The 10,452-nt window shown below is 40.4% G+C and overlaps 1 protein-coding gene across 1 annotated transcript; it reads left to right on the top strand.

Moving 5' to 3' along the window:
- The first annotated feature begins 5,586 nt into the window (after positions 1–5,586).
- Positions 5,587–8,561, top strand: LOC104447678 (quinone oxidoreductase PIG3). Its single transcript, XM_010061405.3, has 7 exons — positions 5,587–5,609; positions 5,686–5,963; positions 6,579–6,758; positions 7,120–7,201; positions 7,284–7,391; positions 7,730–7,888; positions 8,173–8,561. Exons 2-7 carry the CDS (start codon positions 5,712–5,714, stop codon positions 8,367–8,369), a joined length of 978 nt encoding a protein of 325 aa, XP_010059707.1. The 5' UTR covers positions 5,587–5,609; positions 5,686–5,711; the 3' UTR covers positions 8,370–8,561.
- The last annotated feature ends 1,891 nt before the right edge of the window (positions 8,562–10,452 follow it).

Below are 10,452 nucleotides of genomic sequence, written 5' to 3'. Positions count from 1 at the left end.
GAAATTGTTTCTGGAACAGAAATAGATTTTTCTATTTCTATTTTTAGAAGAGTTTCTAAACAAAAATAACCGTTTGATAATGACACAAAATTTCTATTTTAAAAATAGAAATTCGTTTGATAACGACACAAAATTTCCCGCCCAGTGGAGTCGTTGACCCCCACGATGGAATCAATTCCCTCTTTTCCAATTAAAACCAAAAATAAAATAAAATAAAATTTTCTTTTGCTTCCTATTACCTTCGTGAGAGTAAGGGCCATGTTGTAGTTTGTATGATGCGATCGCGGCATTTGACTTTATTTTCTTGCAAATGACGTTTATTTTTTGCTTTAATTTTGTGACTCAATGGACGTAATTGTCGGATTCTTTACTCGAAATATATATTGTAAATTAGATATATCATATACACTAATTGTAAATTACAAACGCTCTTTACAAGTATTTGCAGTTTAAATCTGAAAAAGAGCAAGGCAAAAGCGGTGAAATAAGTGGTGACTTCTAATTTAAATCATTTAAAGTAGAATTTTTTCCAAGGACAGATACCTAAGCATGCTCTAGGTTATTGAGGTTCTTGCTTCCAGCTATAATTCGGAACCCCATCAGAAGATTCCAAATAGATTGGATTTATCTATGTTTTTCGGCTCCAATAAAGATTCAAATTGTACACTTACTATTTGCCTCTCTTTTCAAATAGGGAAAAAGCCAAAAAAACCCCCCGAACTTTCAAAATGACACATTTACCCCAAACTTTCCAAACCGTCACACATTTACCCCATCAAGGGCATTTTTGTCTTTTTATTCTATTTTCCCTTTTTCTTTGTTTTATTCTATTTTTCTTCTTCTTCCCTCCGCCGGCCATGGCGGAGGGAAGCCAGCTTCCGGCAACCTCGCCAAATCTGGCGAGGGCAGGGACACCCTCGCCCGACGCAAGTGAGGGCGGCCCTCGCCGGCGTCAGGCGAGGACGGCCCTTGCCAAACCGGCGAGGCACCTCGCATGACATAGGCGAGGGCGGCCTCGCCGGCGACGAGCGAGGACGGCCCTCACCGGATCGGGCGAGGCGGGGACACCTCGCCCGACGCAGGCGGGCGTCCTCGCCGGACGCAGGCGAGGGCACCCTCGCTCGACGCCGGCGAGGGCCGCCCTAGCCCGACGCCGGCGAGGGCCCTCGCCTGGGACGCCGGCTGGCCGGCAAAGGGAAGAGAGAAGAAAAAAATTAAAAAAATAATAAAAGTAAAAAAAAATTTTTTTTTTTAAATGAAAAGACCAAAATGCCCTTTAATTTTTGGGTAAATGTGTCACATAACGAAAGTTCAGGATTTTTTGTGTCAAAAAAATTTGGGGTAAATGTGTCATGGTTGCAAAGTTTAGAGTTTTTCACGTCACAAAAAAAGTTTGGGGTAAATGTGTCACTTTGGACAAATTTCAAGATTTTTCGTGACTTTTTCATTGAGATAAGGATTATGTAAGGTTATAATAAAATATAGTGAACCCCAATCTGTATATCCTATGATTAAAATTCTCCTAATGATGTATGGTGAAATCTTCTTTTTTCTTTTCATGATAGACAAATCAAAAAAGGAACCCAACCATAGGCAGCGCAGTTGGTGTGCATTCTCTCCTTCATCGCCAAGATCGCTGATTCGAACCCTCTTGTTATTAAAGTATCTTAAGTGGGGGGTCCTGATGTTGGGGTCTTGGGCTAGCCCCCTCCAAGTATTGACACTTGGTCCGAGGTGCACTGTGCACTGTACGGGTCATGGATTGCTGAGCGTAAGCACGGAGGGTCCGGCGGATCTTGGGTATCAAAAAAAAAAATTCAAAAAGGAAGATTAGCTAACTAGGGAGATTTTGTCAAATGACTTGCCCGTTGCAGAAAGGAAAAGCGACAACTTCCGTGGATCTTTACTGCTTACGAGGGGTGGTGCCCTATGTCCCAGGAGACCTCGGAAACGCAGAAAGAGAAAAGCGAATTGGGACGCCCTCCTCCTGCCGATGGAGGAGGTGGTGAGGAATTGGAAGACGTTGCGCTGTGCATTGGCTCAAAGGCAAAAAAAGCAGCTTTCAGAGAGAGAAAAAAATGAAACAGCCGTTGCGCGACTCCTCAAAAATCATCCCACTGTTTTGAATTCAAATTACGCAGCTCCCCCGACCCCAATTGGCAGCGCAGAGTTCCTCGAGAAAAGATCGACTTTTTCCAGCTAAGGAAAGGCAACAGACAATGGTGTTATGCACTGTTTTTGCAGTCCCTCTCTCTGACCGACTGAAGTACACTGAAAGAGTGCAGCAGAGCCAGAAATAATGTAACTTTTGCTGTTTAATGATAGCCTGTGGTCTCAAATCAGAAATGTTCAGCACCATGAACATCTATATTAGATTTAATAGTAGATCAAGGAAGATGTAATAATATTTAGGATCCACCCATTTCGTGAAAAATGAATGATTTATTTATTTTTTCTAAAAAATGATTGATTATATTACTTGGAATAATTAGTTAACGATAGATATTTCGTTATTCATAATAGTCTATGTCTAAATATTTTTGTGGATAATGAAAATATTTTTTTATTCATATATTTTTATAAGCGATACAAGTCAATATTTTTTAGAAAATATTTTCTTAAAACGTAAGTTTTCTACCAAACTGATGAACCCTTAAAGTACTGTTTTTTCCTATCCGAACAATTTATTTAAAAAAAATGTTAGTTTCTTATTACTTGATTTGCTCGTTTGCCTTGTAGATCGATCTTCTTTTTGGTTTGTGGGGGGTACTGGTGCTGTATAAATGGAGTCGGCTCAAGTAGGGATTTTTTTTTTTTTTTTTTTTTTGGGGTCATAAGCTTAAGCTGGGATTGAACCACCGCGGGTTAGTGTTCGTTTCTTATGTGGCCACAGTGGCCAAAGGCCCCATTTTAATTCTTTTTGGGCTCATGCGGCCACATTTGACCCAATAATCTTTTTGGGCTTCGGCTGGCTCAGGCCCATCCGCAAAGTGGCCCGGGAGCGAAGGGGCTGAGTCAGGCCGACCCGGTCCCTCACATGGGGGACCGTGCCAGGTACGGGCCCAATCATGCCATGCTTGGGCCAGCAATGGCCAATCCGTTGCCCATTGCTAATCAAGGAATGTGACGAAGTTTGAATTTTGGTGGGGTTTTACGGAAAATTAGATCATGTACCTATGGACGGGCGAAGTTGCATAATGGGCGAGGGGGCAAGTTTGACTCCTCATGCCACAAAATGCAATTAGTTTCATGTTGTGACCATGCATTTTGACTTCAATATGATCCACGAGATTGATGAGATTTTTGTCAAGCCCAAATTCATTTACTTGGGTATAGCCAACTCAGAAGAGCTCTTGTTGATCTGGGGAAAGATCGAGTGTTCCACCTCAAATGAACTCCAGTGGAAGGTTAGGCTGCGCATGATAAAATTTCTGGAAAAGAAATTGATTTTTAGTCGAAATTGATTTCTCAATTTTTATTCCTGCACAAGTTTACGAAGCGAAGTTAATCAGTTTGATAACAACTCAAAATTTCTATTTCGGAACAAAAATCCGTTTGATAACAAAATAAAATTTTTATTTCTAGGAATAAAAATTAGATAGATAACAACATAGGAAATCCTCAAATACAAAATAATATTCGAAATAATATTAATACATTACAAAAGTTGAAAATACAATTTTATGGAATTTTCGGCATATTATTATCCCTTGCCATTTTATTGGCAAGGTTTTCCTAAGCGTATTTATTTGGTTTTCCTCTTCGGTCAACTGAACATTTGTAAGCTCATCCTGCGTAGATTCAATCAAATACATCGGATCTCTATATAGGGAAAATTTCTTATCCATCTTGTCTTGATCACGGATGTAATTACGGATGGCACAACATGCAATTACGATATGTGCTTGCTTTCGAATTGCAAATAAGGGCATGTGTCTCAAAATGAAAAAACAATTCTTCAATGCCCCAAATGATCTTTCAATGACATTTCTTAAAGAAGAATGCCTATAGTTGAACAATTCTCTTGCAGTTGTTGGCCGTTTCGCTCTACCCCTATACTCATTTAAATGACACCGATCACCTCTAAAATGAGTTAAAATCCCGAAGTTGATGCATAACCAGAATCCATGACATAGTATTTGCCTACAACAATGTATTCATACATTGGTCATAATTTATAACTATAAATATGATCACAAAGAAAATTACTCCTTAAATGACAAATAAATACCTAGTGGCGGCCAAAGAAATTCCAAGTGAGGAGTCTCCAGTGCTGTTGCAAGCACTTGACAATTGTTAGCAGAGCCTTCCCAACCAGTATATACAAAAGTAAATTTCCTATCAAATGAACAAACGCACATCACATTCCGAGTGGTGGTGCCTTTCCCATCTCTAAATGCGATTTGCTTCGACAAAAGTATAGAAGCATGAATGTGGGTGCCATCAATAGCACATATACAACCCTATCATTTTATCAAGACTAGTATTATACAAGATTATTAACAAAATAAAATTGGTGGTGTAAAGGAATATATGAGAATTCTACCTTGAAGTAATGTTTATGCTTAGGATCCATAAGAATCTCTTGTGGGACAGCATCAAATGAAGGTAGTATGATAACCTCTTTTGCCAATTTGAGAACAAAAATTCTATTTCTGAAGGATGGAGAAAAGGAAATAATTCGTATTTCTATTTCAGAAACAGAGAAGCTACAATTTCTAGCTTCTGATTTATCCTCCAAATCAATTTCTGGAATAGAAATCTGTTTTAGAAATAGAGAAATCAAATTGCGTTACCAAACGGATTTCTGTTAAAAACTTGTTTCGGGAAACAGATAAATAGATAAATCAAGAAACATAAATTTTATCATGCGCAGCCTTATTCACCATCCTCACCAAATTAACCCCTTAACTTATTTCTTGGTTGAGATTCATGAGATGGCGGAAATTCTGTGGCGCTCCTGAAGTTTGATTTTCTAGGCTACTACTTGTCGATGTCGGCTATTTGTATATACTACTTATGCAGATCCTCCATCCACAACAGTGTCCCCAAAATGATGTTCTTGCTCTTGATTTCAGAAGAGGGAAAATTTGTACGATTGAGATAATGCTATCCATAGCATGTTCAGACATTAAGTGTCCTCCTCTTTTTCGCCAAAGCTTTCTAATGTTTGAGAAAGCATCTCACAGTTATGCCATGCCAAACTCGCAGTTTCCTGACCAGTATGTCCATTAGTGTAGTAGCAAGGGAATGCTAAAACTGCACAATTCTTCTTTTAAGTGTTACATGTTTGTTTGATGCTGAATGCAAGATTCCATTTGAGTTCTCAGTTGTTCAGTTTTATATTTTTGGCCCTCGTCATGATGTTGATTCGTCAAATAAGAGTTAAGAGGGATGTCACCATCGATAGACCTTTCAAACGATGAATTCTTAAACAATTTGCTAAAGTGGTCAATCATAGATGATTAATTTCAACCTCTCTCTCTCTCTCTCTCTCTCTCTCTGGGTCGATTGGTCTTCATTAAACTGGAGAACAAAGTGTCTGTGCACTCCTAACGCAGGTCCAGAAGTCATTAATCGTATTCAAGCGTGGTGTCTGAAATTCACAGGTTTTTGGTATATCACCGTCATAAATCAGAGTTGACCTTTTAGTTTTTCACTCACAGAATCTTTCTAAAAAGCCAGAAATTCAACAAGTGCTGAGAAAGAGGATGAAGGCTGTGGTGATAACAAGTGAAGGTGGACCAGAAGTTCTCAGGATCCAAGAGGTGGGAGACCCAGAGATCAAAGAAGATGAGGTGCTGATCAGAGTGTCAGCTTCGGCATTGAACTCAGGTGACACATATCAAAGGCAAGGCCTTTATCCTCCTCCACCAGGATCGAGCACATACCTGGGTCTTGAATGCTCCGGTGTCATAGAAGCCGTAGGCAAGAATGTCTCTCGTTGGAGAATTGGAGATCAGGTGATTCTCGATTTTGCCAACGAATTTTGCTTTTAGTACTGGGATCCTGTCTGTTTGTTCAATGAGAGCTTACTCTGGCCTGTTTGGGTGATTCATGAAATTTTAATTGTTCCCAAAGGATGATGAATGTTTTAAAAGATGCTTAATCGTGTACAGTGTCTGTGAGGAAAAGTTATCTCCGTAGGTGACGTTTGATGCATTCAATAGATGATTGATCCAGAGGTGTTGCTCATAAAATCACGACTGCTGAAATGGTGATGTCATTCTTTTTTCTGACCCGAAGTCTAGAAAAATTACGAGCAGAAACCCAAAAGCCGGAAAAAGATCTGCAATTTTTCCTGCGTTATCCATCTGAGGATGAGGCAAAAGTTCATTAGAAAGGATTGAAGACAAATTAAAAGATGATATGAGCAAGACATGAGCAATGACACTAATCATGATATTGATCAGGATGCGGGGATCATGGGTTTGATTCCAATTTGAGTGCGAAATTTTGTTCTTTAAGATGAATATGTGAAAGTTTGATCCCCTGCGTTTTTAGTTCATTCCGGAATTTGTGACCCGGTATTGTTCGTTCGATGAGTGATGTGATTTATTTGGATGATTCAACTACAGGTTTGTGCTCTTCTCAGCGGGGGAGGATATGCCGAGAAAGTTGCTGTACCAGAGGGACAAGTGCTTCCGGTTCCGCCAGGCATCTCTGTCACAGATGCGGCGAGTTTGCCGGAGGTGGCATGCACCATTTGGTCCACTGTTTTCATGATGAGTCGGCTCTCCGCTGGAGAAACATTCTTGGTAACTTTTCTCAGCTTGCTTGTCGAATCATTTGGTGTATTATCTAGAACTTCTGACTATTATATTCAGTTGAAGCATCTACTTCGAAATAATTTTTCATCATCGCTTCGTTTATTCTTAATCTAAGTTTGGTAGAATGTAGGAGTCATTCAGTGAAGCGACTATTGCAGCTCTTCTGTTGTTTTCATTTCAGCAGAAGTTCATCAGTCCTTGTATCATCAAATCGGTACAATCCGTTCCGTAATAGAAAGCGAGTGCACAAGCGTCCGATGTTCTAGCGTCCATTATGCTTTTTGCCCAAATGAGTCTATCGTGCACAAATGACTACATAAGCTGCGAACTGATGCCTTTTGATGTCTAGGTTCATGGAGGTTCCAGTGGGATCGGCACATTCGCGATCCAAATAGCGAAGTACCATGGTGCCCGAGTCTTTGTCACGGCAGGTACATCAAAATTTCGTTTTTGCAAACTAATTGTACGAGTTTTATACTTGCTGATCTATCTTTGCTATTTCTTGAACGCCAGGTAGTGAGGAAAAGTTAGCTGCTTGCAAGGATCTCGGAGCTGACGTATGCATCAATTACAAGACCGAGGACTTTGTCGCGAGAGTAAAGGAGGAAACAGAACAGAAAGGTATATGACCCTCTTCTGACTGTAATTTCCTTTGACTCCACGCTCAAAGAGTTCTTATCATTTACATGACGTCTTTCTGATTCATTAAAGATTTGAGATTTTCATAAAGAGCTACGCATAGAAACTTCATCAGATGATGATATGACCGAAAAAGCAGTGTGTGGAGGAATCGCATTGATTTCTTCCTTGATTACTCATATTTTGACCACTCTTACAAAATTTTCAAGATATTAGTCTGCAAATGACGTTGAATGAAGTTGCAGCATGGCAAGATACTTGTGTTCAGCTAGCATAATTGTTCAAAAGGCTTGCCACTAAAAGAACTGCTTCTATAGCAGGGGTCGATGTCATTCTGGACTGCATCGGAGCATCCTACTTACAGAGAAACCTTGATTGCTTGAATTTCGATGGGAGGCTCTTCATCATTGGTTTTCTGAGTGGAGTAGCGACGCAGGTCGATCTGAGAGGTCTGCTCGCCAAACGTCTGACAGTCCAAGGTACCGTAACTGCTACATTTGTTACTGGATTTTAACTTCAGTTTTCTTGTGGTTTCTGGTCATTATGTGAACCAACATTTGCACTCTATAATGGTTAATTTCAGTTCATAACTAGTCTCTAATGCAAGTATCATTTGAAAGAGTGGATCTCAACTTATAGAAAAAGAAACTTCTCTGCTGGTAGATTTGCATTCACTTTTTTTCCTTCTGCAGAACATAGACATTGTCCCCCTTTTCATGTCGCTCGTATACTATTTTATGATGGTACTGTTATGCATTTGTAGCTGCTGGCCTGCGATACAGAAGTCCAGAAAATAAAGCCGCGATCATGAAGGAGGTTGAGCAGAATGTTTGGCCGGCAGTAGCAGAAGGCAAGGTGAAGCCTGTGGTTTTCAAGTGTTTTTCTCTATCTGAAGCAGTGGAAGCGCACCGGCTCATTGAGAGTAGCAAACACATTGGCAAGATACTGCTCCTTCCCTGAAGTCGCGGCACATGTGCAAGTGACTCGAAAACTGCATCTAGATACAAGCTTCTTAAAGAGTTGTGAGTGTACTGTCGGCTTCAATGAACATGACAAGTTTGTGTTGAAGTTGTAACATGGGTGGCTACTTGTGATGGAATTATGAACATAAGAAAGATTTAACGTGCCCTCTGCAGCTACTGCTTTTGTGTTTGGAACGACAGATAAACTCGTTGCACTGATCACATGGCGGAAGAAACTGAACATGTGATTTGTATAAGGGTTCCTTCTATAAAGTTGAAACAGATAGAAAATCACAGGAGCAGTCACAACTCCGATGATCCTCTGGAGCTGCAGTTTTGGCATCATTAAACATATATATACCAAAAGGCCATAAGAAAAGAGTGTCGTTATGGGAAACTTTTATAGCATTGTAATGTTTTGCCCAGTTGGATACACTATTCATATGATATAAACACAAAAAAAAAAAAAAAAAAAACTAGTTCATTGAAACCTATGTGCATCCTTAAAAGTCAATCTATGCAACGGTTGAGAGACCTTATCTGTCAATCACGAACATGAAAAATGAATTCCCTCGGCATAGCCTTAGTCGGACAAAACCTATGTGCACCCTTAGATGAAATCTATTTTGTATTCGAGAAATTAGCAAACCCATCAGATCAGGCTTTTGACAAACAGAGGAGCAACCTTTTGCGCACCAAAGACAAGAAAGCACCATTTCCACCAATTTCATCTCGAAAGTGAAGGGGTTTTGCACATTTACTTGATTTCACTCAGACTTCATGCCCAAACGTAAGATGAGAAGCCTTAGATCTTACAGCCTGGAAACCGTCACATATCCGCCACCGACCATAGACAAGCTTCTCTCTCTGATGCTCGTTTCTCCTTCATCCTTTTGAATAGTTCCTTCTCAAATCCTGCATCAAACAGCGAAACGGGATAAACTGTGTGAACGCTATATGGCAAACATGCTTCTGTACTCTAAAGCTACAAAATCTCTCCCTCCCTCCCAGGTTAAGGAACGAAATAAGACTTTCCTGACTCCAGGAATTCACAGAAAGCCTGAAGTGCAAGAGTAGGAAGCATTACCACGATCAGCTCCATTCCAGTGTCTTCCAGGCCTTACACCATATCGGTTTTGGGAAGCGTCCAATCCCCTTTTCAACCAGCTGTGACTAGGAATGTCCTGGGGATTTTCAAATCCTGATTCCATCATCTTCTCATCATCCCCTAAATTGGCAAGCATTGGCTCCAAATGTTTTTTTTTTTTTTCTGTAGAGGAAAGGAAAAACTTGTTAAAATAACATCCGCTTGAATTGTGATTTGTCAACAGTAACATTAGTAATTTGATAAACCACATTTACTAAGTATACGTCCAAGCATGCATAGTTTTCCCCAACTCATGCAGAGAGTCATTTCAAACGACCTTATCCGTCGCTAACGTTTCCAAAATACAATTGAAGAAAGATGACAAACGCGTTCTCATATGATCCTCAATCCACATATTCCGTGCTCATCAAAATTCTGAACAATATTCTTAATGCCCACAAAAAGGATGAAAGTATCACAAGAATGAAGAGCATGCCGGTTACCAGGACTCGGCACTTTGCTCCTCTCCCAGGCCCGACCGGCTTCGACACGACAAGATTAGTACGTGGGTACGATACCTGTGTTGGGGCGCTTCAAATATCGCTCGGACTTGTCTTGGACAAAGCCTGGCGAGAGCTGCGTGCGCCATAGCTCCTTTTACTCGGGAAGTGCAGTAGCTCTAGGAGGAGGACAAGGAGAGACGACAGAATCCATTCTCCGAAACGACAGATTTGTACCACTGAAACGACAGAAGCGCTTAACTTTGCGAGGAAGACAACCCCGCACGTGCTGCACTAAACATGAGCATCACGTGGACAACCTTATCTTGGGCCTAAAATGTTTTAGGCCCATGTTTTCCAGGTCGGACAAAATCTCTCCGGTCGTACTTGGTGGGTTACATATATATAAATAGCGTGCATATTTCAATTTTTGGTTAGTTTTGTACATGATGGATGACATTGACTCAATTTCGATTTTTGAAAAGCATCATCAT

The sequence above is a fragment of the Eucalyptus grandis genome, chromosome 1, assembly GCF_016545825.1.
Source record: "Eucalyptus grandis isolate ANBG69807.140 chromosome 1, ASM1654582v1, whole genome shotgun sequence".
Taxonomy (NCBI): Eukaryota; Viridiplantae; Streptophyta; class Magnoliopsida; order Myrtales; family Myrtaceae; genus Eucalyptus; species Eucalyptus grandis.
The sequence above is the reverse complement of the archived record's forward strand: the minus strand, read 5'-3'. Positions and strand labels throughout refer to the sequence as shown.